The sequence below is a fragment of the Syngnathus typhle genome, linkage group LG5 (assembly GCF_033458585.1).
Source record: "Syngnathus typhle isolate RoL2023-S1 ecotype Sweden linkage group LG5, RoL_Styp_1.0, whole genome shotgun sequence".
Classification (NCBI taxonomy): domain Eukaryota; kingdom Metazoa; phylum Chordata; class Actinopteri; order Syngnathiformes; family Syngnathidae; genus Syngnathus; species Syngnathus typhle.
Genome location: NC_083742.1, coordinates 20862880 through 20877440, shown reverse-complemented (window position 1 = coordinate 20877440; position 14561 = coordinate 20862880). Strand labels below are relative to the sequence as shown.

The following is a 14561-nucleotide window of genomic DNA, read 5'->3' as shown; positions in this document are numbered from 1 at the left end:
CTCCACCCACCGACGTCACGTCCGCGTCACATGACTGCGGCGTAATATTATCTAAAACGGTAAATTAGAGTTAAATAAAGTTCTCTTTTTTAATCAACGCGATCATTTACAACCGTTGACCAGGGAGAATCGTCGAAATTCGGCGTCTGTGGCTGAAAGCAGACGCCGATCTCGACGTCCCCCCCCAACCGCCACACTCACTCGCTTTTCAGGGCTACAAAAGTACTTCTTTTTAAAAACAATGGGTTGTATTTACCGTGTGCGCTCTGGACGGTACAGTTGCAAGCAGAAAATAAAAATATTTCTCTTGTTAGTCGTCGCTGTGTCTCGTTGCTCGGCATTGCCGTCTTCCTGTCGCGAGCCGCGCGCTCGGATTTGAATTTTGGCGGAAGCTCCGCCCATCGACATCATGTCCGCGTCATGTGACCACAACATGGCTGACATCCTATAGCAACCGCTGTTTTGTTTAGTAGACTTACAGTTGTTATGCGTTGAAATAATGGCGCAAACTCAAAATAGATTTAAATACATTAAAAAAGTCTTCCTATTTAATGACCAGCTCAGTGGCAAGATCCGGCCTTCAACGTCACGTCCGCGTCACGTGACCACGGTGTGGCAGACGTCATGACATGAAAAATTATGAATCATAACACACACGACATGTCATATTGTACCAATACATCAGAATGATGAGTTAAAAGTTAAATTCCCAATGATCGTCACACACACATCTGGGTGTGGTGAAATTTGTCCTCTGCATTTAACCCATCCCCGTGTGATCTTAATCCATCCCCTGGGGAGAGGGGAGCAGTGAGCAGCAGCGGTGCCGTGCTCGGGAATCATTTGGTGATCTAACCCCCCAATTCCAACCCTTAATGCTGAGTGCCAAGCAGGGAGGCAATAGGTCCCATTTTTATAGTCTTTGGTATGACTCGGCCGGGGTTTGAACCCACAACCTTCCGTCCGTCTCAGGGCGGACACTCTACCACTAGGCCACTGAGCTGGTCAAATAAGATAATCCTTTATTATTCCCTCAATGGGGAAACTCCTGTGTAAGCAGCAGTACACTTAACATATACACACACACACACGCATGCAGAGAAAGGGGTAAAAGATTAAAAAAAGTAAAAGATATATATAATTGAAAAAAATATGGACAGTATATACGCAATATACAGTGGAGATAAAAAAATATTAGATAGAAAAATAGTGCAAAGGAAGAAAAACTGTGCAAAAAAAAAGCAGGTAAAAAGAGTATGAGGTAGACAGATATTGCACATATGATTGCACATACGGTGATTGCACGTTATTATTCTTTGTGTGTCTTGACATGTGAAGAGATTGACGATCAAGCTGACTTTTGACTTTTTGATTATTGCACGTAATTATTTTCCGTTAGCTACAGTGATAAGCCTGCTTGTACAGTCTGATGGCAGCAGGGAGGAAGGACCTGCGATGCCTCTCGGTGGTGCATCGTGGGTGACGAAGCCGGTCACTGATGGAGCTCTCCAGGGCTCTGACAGTCTCATGAAGGGGGTGGGAGACGTTGTCCATGATGGAGGACAGCTTAGCCACCATCCTCCTCTCCCCCACCACCTCCACACGGTCCAGACGGGCGATGGTGGACAAGTGCACCTCATCTGGTCCGTCAGCAACACGCAAAGTTCTTGCGTAGGAATACCCGGAAAGGGAGGCGGGGGGTGTCATTATACAAATTAACTTTGCTTAATCAAAGTACATTTTCACATCTGCGCCAGAGGGAAGTCTCCTGAGACACCGGCACCCCCGAACACTTGGATGGCACTGTCCACTACTTTGCACGCCATTCTGCCCGCTACTGAGATCCAGTGAGCGACCAGTTCCTGCACGCACATACGTCATGGCACGTGGCACGCGATGTCCACTAGGGAGCGACAGAAGCTTTTAAATCAGGATCGCTGGCCTACGTGTTGATAAAGCTTCTTGCCAAAGGCTCGCTTGGAGGCTGCGCGTTGGCACAGCCGTTCAACAAGCACATGCATAAGCAGTTTCCGAATTAAAACCATGTGAATATAACTCAAGACAGTGTAAATAAACACTTCTCGGTAATAAATTGCCTCTATTGACCGCAAATGACGTTATATTCACAAATGATGTCTTAAACTGTAAGTGAATAACACACACGTTAACAGTGCAGGCTAACGATCTAGCGGAAAGATGCTTATTCACGAAACGGACCTCTAAAAGAATGAAAACAAACATTTGGAGTAACAGTACATTGTCCTAAAGGGTTTTTTCCTTTTGTTAGGAGCCCAAACTTACGTCGTCAATGATTGCTCCACCATTATAACCAATACTCGAACGTGAAACACAGGAAAAGGTCTGGTGAAAACAGCTTTCAAAATAAAAGCACTGCTGAATAACAACGAAGAATTCTTAACAGACGCTGTTTTCAGCAAGAATCATCCGGCGGAAGCGTGTGTCATCAACAGTGGCAACGCAAGATGGCGGCCACCGCGGGCCAATTGAGATAGCCGGACGGGCTGTCTGCACTCTTCTCGATGCCGTGACGACAACAGGAAGCGATAACGCAAAGCAGTGAGCGGACGAGAGCAAAGACTTTATTGCAAAACATTTGTGGGCGGGGCTTGTTTGGCAGAACGATCCTCATCCTGGTCCTCTCGCTGTCGTTTCCTCGCCGGCCCCGCCTCCTGCCATCACAAACAATGGACATTGGTCAGTCTTCCGATTCCAATCGGAAAAATTCCAATTTGGCGAGTTTGCATCTCAATCCGAGTCGCTCCTTGCTGCTGTTAAGCGTGTATGTGTATGTGTGTGTGTGTGTGTGTGCGTGTGTTGGGGGTACCATGGCAGCTGGATACATCAGGCGGTTGGCTTTCTCCAACATCACGGGGTCCTACACATACACACAAGCGCACACAATCCTGTTTGAATCTCCATCACGCTGCTACCGCTTCCGTTGATGACGAGCACCTGCAGCCAGGCGTGCCAGAGCGCCTCGTCGATGGTCATCCTGTCGGCGGGCGCCACCACCAGAAGCTTCCTAACCATGTCCTTGGCTGTCACGCCCGCACACGCACGCGCGCGCGCACACACACACACACACACACACACACACACATGCACATATGCATGAGACCACCGCGGTGAAGGTGACGACAATAAAGACTACATGCTCACCCTGGTCGGACACGTGGCGCCACTTGGACGGCACCATGGTGAAGCGGCCTTGCACGATCTGCTCGCTCACCGACAGGTCCGAGAAGCTCTCGTGGAACGGCGGGTACCCGCACAGGCTGCGTACGCAGAACGACGCTGGTAGAATGTAGCTCTTGTATCGACGTCTGTACGAGACACCCAATTACCAGACAAACAGGAGGACGCCGAGGCTCCAGGCGTCGACGGGCAGGCCGTATCCGCCGGTAGCGGCGTGCGTCAGCACCTCGGGCGCCAGGTAGGACGGCGTCCCGCACAGAGTCCGCATCAAGGCCGCCTCCTCCAGGATGCGTGACTGGTTGAAGTCCGTCACCTGACGTGCGGACGCACACGTACGCACGGGGTCACGCCGCTTTGCAGAAAAAGTTGCGCCGGCGGCGGGCTAACTTTGACGAGGCAGTCGTCTTCCTGCGACGACAGGAGGATGTTCTCCGGTTTCAGGTCCCGGTGGATGATGCCCCGGCTGTGTAGGTACTGCGTGCACGCATCGGGCCGCATTCAGCGATCGCGCTCGACATCCGGCCGGGGTTTCGAGCGGCGCCTCACCTGCACAGCTTTCAACATTTGGTAGAAGTAAAGCTTGGCCGTGGCCTCGCTAAGTCGCTGCTGAGATTTGAGTCGACCAAAGAGCTCGCCGCCCTCCATCCTGTTGGGCGAGGCCGTTAGCACATTAGCAAATGCGCACCGCACGCGCATGCACCCACAGCTCCAACACGATGAAGAAGGTGTCGTCCGTCTGGTAGAAGTCCTCGGTCCTGATGAGGCACGGCTGAAATCAAAGCACAGAGGCGCAGTGGGCGGGGAGGCCTCGCTCCCTCCCTCCCTCCCTCCCTCCCTCCATGGGGCGAGGCGGGAGCGCTCGACGAGCTCACGTGATCGATGCGCTGCAGGATTTCGATCTCCGTTTGAGCGTTTCTGGCGGCCGTCTGCAAACGGAGCGGCGGCGCAAAGGTCAGCCGCGGGGTCGACCGGGCACCGGCCGGCCGATGAGAGGACAGATACTCGCTCCTTCGGACTTGAAGTTGTTCTTGTTGATGACTTTGACGGCAAACCTTTTACAGGTGGAGCGTTGGAACGCCAGCTTCACCTCGCCGCACACGCCTCTGAAAGACAGCCAAGTGACGTCAAGTCAAGTTTATTTATATGGCCCTAAATCACAAGCAAGTCTCAAAGGGCTTCACATGTACAAAAAAATGAAAATTATTCTCAAACATCCCCTGATCTCAAACTCTCAGGAGCGTGCGGCGAGGAGCCCGGCCGGGCTGGGCCGGGGGGTGTCGTGCCAGGCGCACTCACGTCCCGATGCGACGGGTCAGCAGATACTTGTCGCGGAGCTCCTTGGGCAACGAGGACTCTTGGCTAGACATCAGGTCGATGAAGACAAACACTGAGCAAAGACAGCGACGTTACACTGGCGGCCGCATCAGGGCCGCCTCCTCCGGCCGGTCGCCGCGGCACTTCCGGTCTTCACCTTTGTTGCGCTGCTCGGACAGCGCCAGCACTGCGTTGTTGACCAGAGGAAGTATCTTGTTGCATCCGATTTTGTTCCCGTCGACAAAGGTCCCGTTGTTGCTCAGGTCCTGAACAAACACCTCGGTGCCCTCCTGGGATTAGGTCGCGAAAGGAAAGCAAAGAAGCAAAGCTCAGGCAAGTGTGTGTGTGTTGAGGAGGGTGAAGAGGAAGAGGAGGAGCCTCAGCTACCCTGTAGATCCTGAAGTGTCGCTTGCTATAAATTCGGAATCGCAAGGATCCTCTGTGGTCGGGATCGTCCAGGACATAATGACATTTGGAGTCTCGGCCAAACAAATACTCGTCCTCAACGCAATCTGAAAAAAGAGCGCCCACGCACAATCGCATTCCGTGTTTGAAATGTGCTGCGTGCGTTGCTACTACTTTTGGGAACCAGCAAGAGGAACCCGCGTGCCTTCAACTGTGCTTGGAGAAGTGGCGCAACTGCCAGTGGCCTGACCAGGCCCGGGACCAAGACCACAGAGCCTTACTTGCCGTGAGAGCCAAAGCCCGGCTGCATGGGCAGCAGACGTCCCCAAGGTTGACTTTCGGGCTCCTCGGGGACAGACGGCAAGGTGACGGGAAGCGTGTCGGCGCTGCTCAGCGTCCCCGAGCCGCTGGACGACTGGCTGCCTGATGCCGGGACACTGGAAGAACTGGAGCTGCCCTGGGACTTGGACTGGGCCTGTGAGGGGGACAGGGTGGACGGGGCCTGCGACGAGCACTGGGCCCCGTCCCCCTCTTGTGGGGTTTCTCGGGACATTGGAGCCTACGAATGGGACGTACAAAGGCGGCAAAATTACATCGATGAGAGAGTTTTCAGGGTTGTGCATTTAGCGCCGACACGATTGGATCGTAGTATGTCGAATTTTTACACTCGACACGGTGTCACATATTCTATGTCAGTGGTTCTTAACCAGGGTTCGAGCGAAGCCTCCACTGGGTGGTCCGAACACACCTGATTGTGAGAGCATGTCTTGAATTTGATTTTTTTTTTTCCGCTAGAGGGATTCGATGAACGCGCGTATTAAACTGGTGGGGTTCGGTACCTACAACAAGATTAAGAACCACTGTTCTGAATACAAAAGCTGTCATGTCTGAAAAATAAAATAATAAAACGGGCAAGCAAATCTGACCTGAGAGCAGCTCGCCCCTGACTCCGCCCACTAAGCTTAACAACTCCTGTACAAGCTTGAATCTTGAAGCCTGGAGGGCGGGAGTTGGGTGTCAAGTCGACGGCAATGCAGAGCGGCTCCAAATCTCTCGCGAGCGAGGACCAAGCGCGTTTCTTCTTACCTTGCTTGGCGCGCGTGCAAGAAAGAAGTGCGAGGACCAAGCGCGTTTCTTCTTACCTTTGCGCGCTTGCAGGCGTCGTCCACGTTTTCCGTTGTAGCACGCACCCGACGTGCGCGCCAAGCGAGTTTGAGCAAGAGCCTCGCGGGAAGTGCTACAGGCTTCGTTGTCCTCTTGCGTCACAGACCCAGCCGACCAATGGGCCGTTAGGCACTACGCCACGTGCTGCCGCCCTAGCTTGTTCGGAATTCCGGCGCTCGTTGTTGACTTCCGGGTTTGCGCAGGACGGACGAGCGAGCAGCGGTGCGCGATGTGACGTCACCATGTCTGCACGCAGGGGTCGTGGGAAGACCTTAATCTTCACTGAAGATATTTGAATTACTTTTCGTGTCATTTTTGACGCAATGTCTCGTTCAGGCCACATGCTCAAGCTGAAGCACAACGCCAACATGGCGTCAGACTACCTGGACAAGACGGCCACGCACGCATCCATCAGGGTACCCGTTTATGTCGCGCTGCCACGGATCAGCGGTCAGGTCAATAATGGACGGACGACGACACACATGGCAACAAGCACGCCACCTGCACGTTCATGATGTCGTGGGGGCGTGGCCCACTCGCAGTCTGCTCTCTGCGTTTTTGGCTCCATCTTGTGCTTTATTCCAGCCAACAGTGTGTATGTAGTGTGTCCGTGTTCACTCTGTCAGCGTGTGTAACTGTAGCCTCCAGTGGGTCTTCCAGCTTTGAAGTTCGTTAAGTCGTCTTCGTTTGTCTGCGTCGGAATGCGACAATTGTGACGAAAACACCTGCTGAAAACGCTAACACACACACACACACACAAAGGTTTGTGAGCCAAATGTGTGAGTGTCGAATTTATGCGTGTACCTTGGCGGCGGCGTCCCTGTGCTGAATGACGGCCAGATGTCCCAGGGTGCACTTGGTGGTGGCCACGGCCACGGTGGTTGCGGCGCTCAGGGCGGATGCGGCGTTGGCGGGGAGCGACATGTGAGGAATGCCCGGCCACAACCTGAGACACGCACACAACCGGCGGCTCTTTAGCTCCGCCGAGACGGGACGGGCGCGTGGGAGGCTACCTGCAGGATTGCTGGGTGGTCTCCCTGGCAACATCTCTGTCCTCCGACATCTGCTGCGAGGTCACTTCTGCGAGCGAGATCAGGCGCACGGATTCACGACGGTCACGTGCCGCCGACTACTCACTAATGACACTCGAGCAGATGTACACAGAACCTGACCTGGTAGAGGAAGTCGGTCCATCTGATGGAGGAGGTGCTCCGTCAGAGAAGCCAGTGATGTCACAAACTCCTCGGCTCTGCGTCTCATGCACTCCTGCGGGCGGAGCGGGGCGGGTGAGGTCCCGCGCGGGCGGCCGGACAGCACAGACAGTGTGGCTCGCTGCCTACCTGCAGTTCCCGATGCGAGCCCAAAATAGCGTCGTGGAGTCTCTGTTGTCGGGCCTCCTCGCCACACCTCAGTGCTTCCATCTCATTGGTGGAGAGCGACACGCGTAGGCCGGCCACGCTTGCCAACTGATGACACGTGGGTAAGCGCTCGTTAATTGACAGCGCGCCGATGCTAACAAAAGGCCGTGGGATCCATCGATAACATTGCGCTGACGTCCGTCAAGATTTTTCAAAACTAGTCATACACAAAGATCAGTGGACAAATATTAATATATTTTTTTTACTCATCATGATGACCTCCCTTGACCGCACGTCCCTGCTTAATACGTCGGGCCGCTAACGCTAGAGGCGGTCGTCAAGCCGATGTCGTTTCAGGTTACGGCATCTGGGTCGTCGCGGCAAAAGCGTTACCTTCTCCTCTTCGCTGGCGGCCATGGTTTCCTCAAAGGAGCGGCGGACCCGCCCCGCCTCTTCCCTCAGCTCCGCCCCCAGCAGTTTCTCGTGCGTACGGATCAAGCTGGCGGGCAGCAAATGCATCATGTCGGCCAACACGCACTGCTGCTGCTCCAGCGCTGCCCGTGAACACGCACGCACAGCGTCAAGGACGATGTCGTCAGAGGAGGCAGCAGCGGCGACGGCCGGCACCTTCTCTGCTGGCGCTGAGCAGCGAGCGGGAGTGCTCGTGATGTCCCAGAAGCCTTTGCTGCGTGTTTTCCACCCACTGGTCCAGCCCGGCAGGAAGTCGATGGAAGCCGCCGCAGCGTTGACTCTGGTAGAAGTCCTGAGGAGGCAGGCCGATGCCGTCGGGTGATGCCAAAGCTGCATGGCCGCAGAGTGGCGCCAGCATGGCAACACCCAACCGTGTGTGTTACCTTGGCAACCAGCAGAAGGGTCTGATGAGTCCTCCTTAGTATGGCGTTCACGATGGAGATGTAGCAACTACACACGCAAAGGAAGCCAGGCCCTAGGTGACTTCTCTCGCATGCGTGACGTGACTAATGTGGACTCACTCTGGATTGGGATCTGCTTCTGACTTGGTGCCAAAGATCTGGAGCCTTTTGTCAGTCCTGAACGACCTAACAACACACGCACACACATGCAGTCAACGAAGCCTCGGGCGCAACCTCGGGGCACACAAGGCGCGCAAACCTCGCGGCGCCGGCAGATTCGCTGCGTCTCGATGACTGCTGGCGCTGGGCGGGGCTTTGACCTACACGCCAGCCAACACACAAATGCAGAGATGTGGGCGCACGGCCGTAGCACGGAGATCTTCAAGACGGCAGCCGACGTGCCATTGCGGAGGAGGCGGAGTCAGTACCTTCAGAGAACCTGGCGGACATGTGGAAAAGGTCAGAGCGGGGTGGGGCGGGGCCTCCTCCTTGCATACGCACCTGTTGAGTGACTTGACCACGCCCACTATGGGGTCTTCCATGATGTTCCCGCCCGAGCGGCAGGGCTGCAGCAAGGCCGGGGGCGGGGCCGACCACACCTGCTTTCTGGATTTGGACACGGCGGGAGGAGCCGCGCTCTCCTCGTTCAAGTATTGTCTCCGCCTCCTCAGGTCCTCGCCGATGGCCGACAACAAGGCGAACACCTGCTCCACGCTCACCTGCGCGTGCGGGCAGTCACACAACAAAATGAGCATTTGTCGGCGCACGGCGTGCGTTGCCAGCCGGCCGGGTCAAAGGGACCTGCTCTTCTTCCAGTGTTTTCCTGAGTTGCTCCAGGCGCGCGCCGATGACCGCCTCCTGCTGGTTGCTGCTAGCCGCCTGGGCGCACACACACACTCAGCTCCAGCCTCGCGCCGGTCGTCCGAGGCGGAAAAAGCGGCTACCTCGGCTTTGACCTCCACTTGAGTGCTACTGAGGATCCTCTCGATCAACTCGATGAACTTGACCTCGGCCTGCAGCACGCACAGCTTCTCCTCCAGACGCCCGGACGCCGCCTTCACCTGAACGCAAACACCATCTTGGGTCAGCCGGACCATTTTTTTGTTTGTGTGTGTATGTGTGTGTGTGTACCACACCTGCTGCAAGGTCTTGGTCTGCAGGTTGTGCAGGTCCGTGTAGACGCTCTCCTCCGTGACACTGATGCGTTTGCTCTCCTCCTTCAGACGCCGCTGGAAGGTTTTCACCTCCTGACGCGTGTAGTCACCCCCTTCACTGAAAAGCCTACGCCGCACGCATGCCGAGTGGAGCAAATCAAATACGCGACGTTTACGAGAAAGGTAACGTGGCCACAGCGGCTGGCGGGAAAGGCAGAAGCAGGCACCTGAACGATTTGAGGAGGCGCGCCGTCCGGTTTCGGAGCTCGTCCATCTGCAACTGAAGCGCCGCCCGGAAGGACGAGTGCGAGCGCTGAGTGTGCTTGATGTGCTCGTCCAGACGGTCCTGCAGAGTGGCGCTAAGGGCCTCCAGACTGGGCCACGCACACATACAGTCAGAGGAAACGGCCAACCCGAGTGGCCCCACCACCGCTTACCGTTGGCTGCCGTCCGTTTTGAGGACGCCGTCCTCCATCTCGCCGAGCGTTGCGGTCAGCTTCCGGTTCTTCTCGTTGATGGCCGTCCGCAGCTCCTGCAAGGCTGCCGTGCACGAGGCCAGCAGGTCCGACACTTCCTGGCAGTGAGCGTCCACGCGCTGCTTGTGCAGCTGCAGCTCGGCTACATTGGCCGTGCGAGTCAACCGACTGGAACTGCACTTACAAAGTTTCACCGACAGAAGGCGCCGTACGTACCCATGCGCGGGATGTAGATGCACGCCTTGATGTGTAGCGGATCGAGCGGCTGCATTTGCAAGTCGTGGTAGGCGCGCACCGCCTCCTTCCTGTCCGTCACCGTGGCCACAGCCGACGTCAGGACGTCCTGAAAACGCCGCTCCACGTAATCCAGGAACAAAATGCGCATCCTGCACACGCGCGCGCGCGCGGGTCACACAGATCTGGCTGAAGTCAAGCCCGACAACGCTAAAGGATAACACCTGTTGAGCGCGTGCATGAGAAGCTCGACAGGAAATACGCTCAGGTGCGTTTCCTGTTGCTTGCTCATGTTGCCGGGCAGGTCGGAGGCAGGGCATCTGAAGGCGGGGCCAGAGTAGGAAACGCCCCCAGACGACATGAAGGTGACCTTGCCGCTGAGGTCGTACAGCTCCAGAAGAGACGACTCAGCCTGCACGAGTATGTGCAAAAATGTTATTCCAGCCTCTTTGCGGCCGGCCGATCGATCAATCGATCGCAAGGCGAGGCAACCTCGGCCAGCGAATCGGAGATCTCCTCGTGTGCCGCGACATCCCGACAGCCGATTGGCTCTTCCTCCTCTCTCGTCCCGCCCTCTTGACGACCCTCTACAAATACGCAAGTGCGCAAAAAGACAAAGTGGACAAACGCACTAGACAACCTGATGACATCATCGTCATCCACGCCAGCAGACCTTGAGTGTCGCTGGCGATGACGTCACTGACTGGCGGCAGCTTCTTCAGGTCTTCTGCACTCTGCAGGGGGGCAGTGACATCATCACCGTCGCGCACCCACGCGCTCGTGGCGTGCGTGTGCGCGCGCGCGCGGCTCAGTCACAGGAGCAAAGGAGTTTTCCAGGCGGAAGAAGTTGCCGAGGAGTCGGCCGAACTCCAGAAGCTCATCGGCGACGGTGCGGGGGAGGCGGTCCAACACGGCGCACTGGTCCGTCACACACTCGCAGCAGCTGCGTCCAAACACACGTCAAAAGTCGTTTGACGGGCTGTCCGCGTTTGACGGGCGCCGGCTGACCTGTTCCTGATGTCGCGCAGGTAGATGATGGTTTGCTCCAGCGACGACTTCAAGGCCACTTCGCTGCTCTCCTGACGAAGCGCGGCCAGGAGCTCGTCCAGGAACACCTTCTTCCTCTTTTCGGCCGAGTCTCGCCGTTAGCGTCTGGCCAAGCGCCGGGCGCCGGCTCACTCACCTGCACGTGTCGCTCGTGCGTTAGTCGCAGTTGGTCCAAGCGCCGCTGGACGTCCTCCTTTCGCCCCCGCAGGACGCTGCCGTGCTTTTCCCACAGCGACGCCAGGGCCCTCATGACCACAAAGACACGTCTGCTGAGACGCGCCGACGCGCGGTACAGGCTGTCGGAACACGTCTGCGCACAGCACACGCGCCCGAGCGAGCATGACGCAGACGACACAGACGGACGGGAGAAGGACGCGCGGCCGCTCCAGGCGGGCCAACACTGACGTCGATGGCGGCCAGCTGCGTTTCGTCTTGTCTCTGGTGTTGTCCAATCAGAGAGATGAGTTGAGACTTGACCACGTCGCTCACCTCCTCCTCCGGCAGCTCCAGCGCAGACAGTGCCTCCTGCGGGCAGAAAGGCGTCAAGCCAGCTTGTTGGAGAGCAGCGGCAGCGGCGGCGGCGGCAGCGGCTGACCTGGCAATGCTTGACTTGGGACACGCGATCCTGCCACATCAGCTCGTAATGACAACGCAGCTGATGAAGGAAGTCGGCGTGACAGGTGTCTGACGGAGACACGCGTCAATGTTCGAGAGGGCACGGAGGGAGGTAGGCGCGCGGGCGGGGAGGGGCGTTACCGATCTGTTGATTGACCGCCGTCAGTTGCGCCAGCCAATCGGAGACCAGCGCAGCCGAGAGGGAGGGCGGGGCCAGGGAGCTGGAAGAGACGTGCGCGATTAGACCCGGGCTCCCGGCCCCAGCCCCTTGGGCGGCTTCCGTTACCCGAGGCCCGTGACGATGTCGCAGCGTCGCTGGGACAACCGCCGCAGGTTCTGGTCTGCTTCGCGGAAGGTCAGCTGTTCCGACAGCAGACGCCACACGTCCACGCTTCCCACCGACAACCTGCCGCCGCCGCCGCCGCCGTCCGACTGAGTTTGGGCGCGCCGCCTGACCCGAGCGAGCGAGTCGACGTGGCGCGACACCAGAGCAATCACCCACCTGAACTCTTGGAGCATGTGGCCGGCCTGACTCCGCCTCCACTGGCTGACCGACTCCTCCCACTGCAAGCGCAAGAGCGCCTCCTGCTGGAGGGCCTCCTCGTGCAGCAGCAGCAGGAGGCGTGCCGCGCTGCGCCGGTTGGCCAGCAGGCACTGATTCAGCATCTGAAACACGCATGCACGCAGTGGCCTCACATTCCAGTTTCAGAAGTCGTTCAGCGGCTTACCGTGGCCTGGCTGTGGATGTGCATATGCGTGTTTGTGCAAGGTAGGAAGTTGATCTTCTCCAGCAGGTGGCAGTACCTCCGCAGAACCGGTCTGATCTACACACAAGCGAGAAGAGCGTCATCTGTCACCACGGCGACTGCGTCCACCCTGCGGCGTGAAGCACAAGCCAGATCACTACCTTGTTGACTCGCAGTCGCTCACACTGGTTGACTTGCAGTTCAAAGGTCAACACGCTGGACTTTTTCTCCTTCATGTGAGCCTCCACCGAGCTCCACACGCACAACACCTCCTGAGCGCACACGCAAGGTACCCATGTACGTTTGACGTGTAATGGTGGTGGCGGCGGCGTGTACCTGCAGGCTGCGTTGCTGCACGTGCGTCATGTCCTGCGCCAGCTTGTGCAAAGAGGCATCGATCCTTTGCAGCTTGGTCCTCAGTTGCACGCTGTGGGTCCTCACTTGCTCCTCGCACAACTACATGCGCACGCATATGTGTGTGTGTGTGTGTGTGTTGTGTGCTCGCGCGAGGGGCGCATTACCTGCGCCAGGTGTGTGAGTTGCGCGTGCACATGGCGCACAGCTTCCTGGTGCTGGATCTTCTTGTTTTGGTGGACGCGCTGCAGGATGTCGCACGACTGGTGCCGGGCCTCTGGACACAGAGTGCTTCCCGTCGGTCGGCGTCAGCGCATCACGGCGAAGTCGTCATACCCACCCACGGCGTCGGGAAGCCTGACCACCGCCTCCCCTTCACCGTCATCCTCTCGGCCAGCGTTGTCCTCGGCGCCGGGATGCTCCCTGCTCAAAGTCGGCGGCCGTGTGTCTGCCTGTCTGTACAGTTGTGTGTGTGTGTGTGTGTGTGTGCGCGCGTGTGTGTGCGCGCGCGCACACACCTGCTTTTAGCGCTGCACGGTGTGTCACAGTCGGCAGCACGCACACGCGTCGCCGCCGTGTGTTTGCGCGCAGCCAACAAACTTTTGGACAGACGAACCTTGAAGCAAAGTAACATTAGCATTAGCTTAAGCATGTGTATCTTCATCAACCTTTAACACACGCAGTCGACGCCAACAACATTAGCACACGTCATTAGAGTTAGCAATTTTAACATAAGCAGCTGCTCGAGCACCTTTACAAATACTCGATTATTGTTTTTAATAACACAAACAATATTATATAATGAATAGAAAAACACGTTATGACCATTAGTAGACTCGGCCTGAATGTGTTTTATCTTCAGCTTTCGTAAACGACAAAATTGACGTTAGCGTCAATTAGCATTTGCGGGATTAGCCCTTGTTCGAGTAGTCGTTTGCATGCATTTGAAAATGGGATTTGCACGTGTTTAGCTATCTTGGTCGTTGTCAAACAAATGCTTTCTTTGAATTCTCTCGAATGTAGATGGGTAATGAGCGACATTAGCATTTTGCATAGGCCCAACTCACCTGATCAACAAAGAGCTGCTGGTAAACATTGCCGCTCGGAACCACGCGGCTCTCCGACATGCTAACGCCAGCCTGCTGCAAACGCTGCCGCTTGAGTGACGTCATCTGCGTGAGCCCCAAAAAAATCCAAATTTCTTTATTTTTTTTACACACAACCAATTCGGACCCAAACTTGCTGCGTGGACGACCTCAAACGCGCCTTCGACATGGGTGCGTTTGTTACCGTCTCCATAGAAACAACAGGTGTCTGACCAACAGAGGGCGCGCGCGAGTGTCGTCGGTTTGGAACGCGCCCCGTCGCCCGCGCGCTGGCCAGGGGGATGTCAGGTTGGCGTGACGTCAAGGGATTGGAGGGCGAAAGGATTTCTTTAAACGTGTCATAAAGTGCAACGTTGCTCAGTTCACATTTATAAGACGGAGTCAAGGAAATCGGGAAGATGTTGTCTCGAGGTGATTTCCTCAAAAGATCTTTGCAGTCTTGACGTTCGAACGTCGTCGGGGTTCAAAGAACTTCCGTCATCCAGACCAAACAAGAATGA

General features: G+C 56.3%; 2 protein-coding genes across 4 annotated transcripts; both read right to left on the bottom strand.

Moving 5' to 3' along the window:
* Nucleotides 1–2578: 2578 nt before the first annotated feature.
* Nucleotides 2579–6356, bottom strand: chek2 (checkpoint kinase 2). Of its 2 annotated transcripts, none has more exons than XM_061278035.1 (16): nucleotides 6022–6356; nucleotides 5862–5931; nucleotides 5221–5494; nucleotides 4918–5042; nucleotides 4688–4820; nucleotides 4513–4603; nucleotides 4223–4319; nucleotides 4089–4142; nucleotides 3921–3985; nucleotides 3763–3862; nucleotides 3604–3690; nucleotides 3366–3529; nucleotides 3181–3296; nucleotides 2974–3059; nucleotides 2846–2896; nucleotides 2579–2690 (listed from the first exon to the last, which is right to left on the bottom strand). In XM_061278035.1, the coding sequence occupies exons 3-16, from the start codon at nucleotides 5486–5488 to the stop codon at nucleotides 2601–2603; spliced, it is 1527 nt and encodes a 508-aa protein (XP_061134019.1). In that variant the 5' UTR covers nucleotides 5489–5494; nucleotides 5862–5931; nucleotides 6022–6356; the 3' UTR covers nucleotides 2579–2600. The 2 variants fall into 2 exon arrangements, with proteins under 2 accessions (XP_061134019.1, XP_061134018.1); XM_061278034.1 differs by having other exon boundaries at nucleotides 6078–6355.
* Nucleotides 6357–6654: 298 nt separating this feature from the next.
* ccdc180 (coiled-coil domain containing 180) lies at nucleotides 6655–14432 on the bottom strand. Of its 2 annotated transcripts, XM_061278016.1 has the most exons (36): nucleotides 14023–14432; nucleotides 13474–13571; nucleotides 13296–13378; nucleotides 13123–13232; nucleotides 12938–13057; nucleotides 12763–12873; nucleotides 12584–12679; nucleotides 12358–12521; nucleotides 12142–12261; nucleotides 11997–12076; nucleotides 11836–11924; nucleotides 11646–11765; nucleotides 11377–11550; nucleotides 11202–11317; nucleotides 11010–11136; nucleotides 10867–10927; nucleotides 10686–10780; nucleotides 10418–10605; nucleotides 10176–10345; nucleotides 9921–10101; nucleotides 9711–9857; nucleotides 9466–9610; nucleotides 9274–9390; nucleotides 9131–9208; nucleotides 8831–9048; nucleotides 8758–8768; nucleotides 8589–8649; nucleotides 8450–8515; nucleotides 8312–8378; nucleotides 8085–8220; nucleotides 7851–8011; nucleotides 7440–7565; nucleotides 7272–7365; nucleotides 7113–7179; nucleotides 6904–7045; nucleotides 6655–6836 (listed from the first exon to the last, which is right to left on the bottom strand). In XM_061278016.1, the coding sequence occupies exons 1-36, from the start codon at nucleotides 14125–14127 to the stop codon at nucleotides 6714–6716; spliced, it is 4167 nt and encodes a 1388-aa protein (XP_061134000.1). In that variant the 5' UTR covers nucleotides 14128–14432; the 3' UTR covers nucleotides 6655–6713. The 2 variants fall into 2 exon arrangements, with proteins under 2 accessions (XP_061134000.1, XP_061133999.1); XM_061278015.1 differs by having other exon boundaries at nucleotides 12142–12521.
* Nucleotides 14433–14561: the final 129 nt, after the last annotated feature.

What these genes read in the sequence shown, in the direction of transcription:
- chek2 (XM_061278035.1), bottom strand. Translation starts at nt 5,488, where the DNA reads ATGTCCCGAGAAACCCCACAAGAGGGGGACGGGGCCCAGTGCTCGTCG. An exon ending in GACACTTCAGGATCTACAGG is followed by an intron (nt 4,821 to 4,917) that starts GTAGCTGAGGCT and finishes ACCTAATCCCAG; the next exon opens with GAGGGCACCGAGGTGTTTGT. An exon ending in AAGACGACTGCCTCGTCAAA is followed by an intron (nt 3,530 to 3,603) that starts GTTAGCCCGCCG and finishes TCCGCACGTCAG; the next exon opens with GTGACGGACTTCAACCAGTC.
- ccdc180 (XM_061278015.1), bottom strand. Translation starts at nt 14,127, where the DNA reads ATGACGTCACTCAAGCGGCAGCGTTTGCAGCAGGCTGGCGTTAGCATG. An exon ending in AGCGACTGCGAGTCAACAAG is followed by an intron (nt 12,680 to 12,762) that starts GTAGTGATCTGG and finishes GCTTGTGTGTAG; the next exon opens with ATCAGACCGGTTCTGCGGAG. An exon ending in AAACACTGGAAGAAGAGCAG is followed by an intron (nt 9,049 to 9,130) that starts GTCCCTTTGACC and finishes CCGCACGCGCAG; the next exon opens with GTGAGCGTGGAGCAGGTGTT.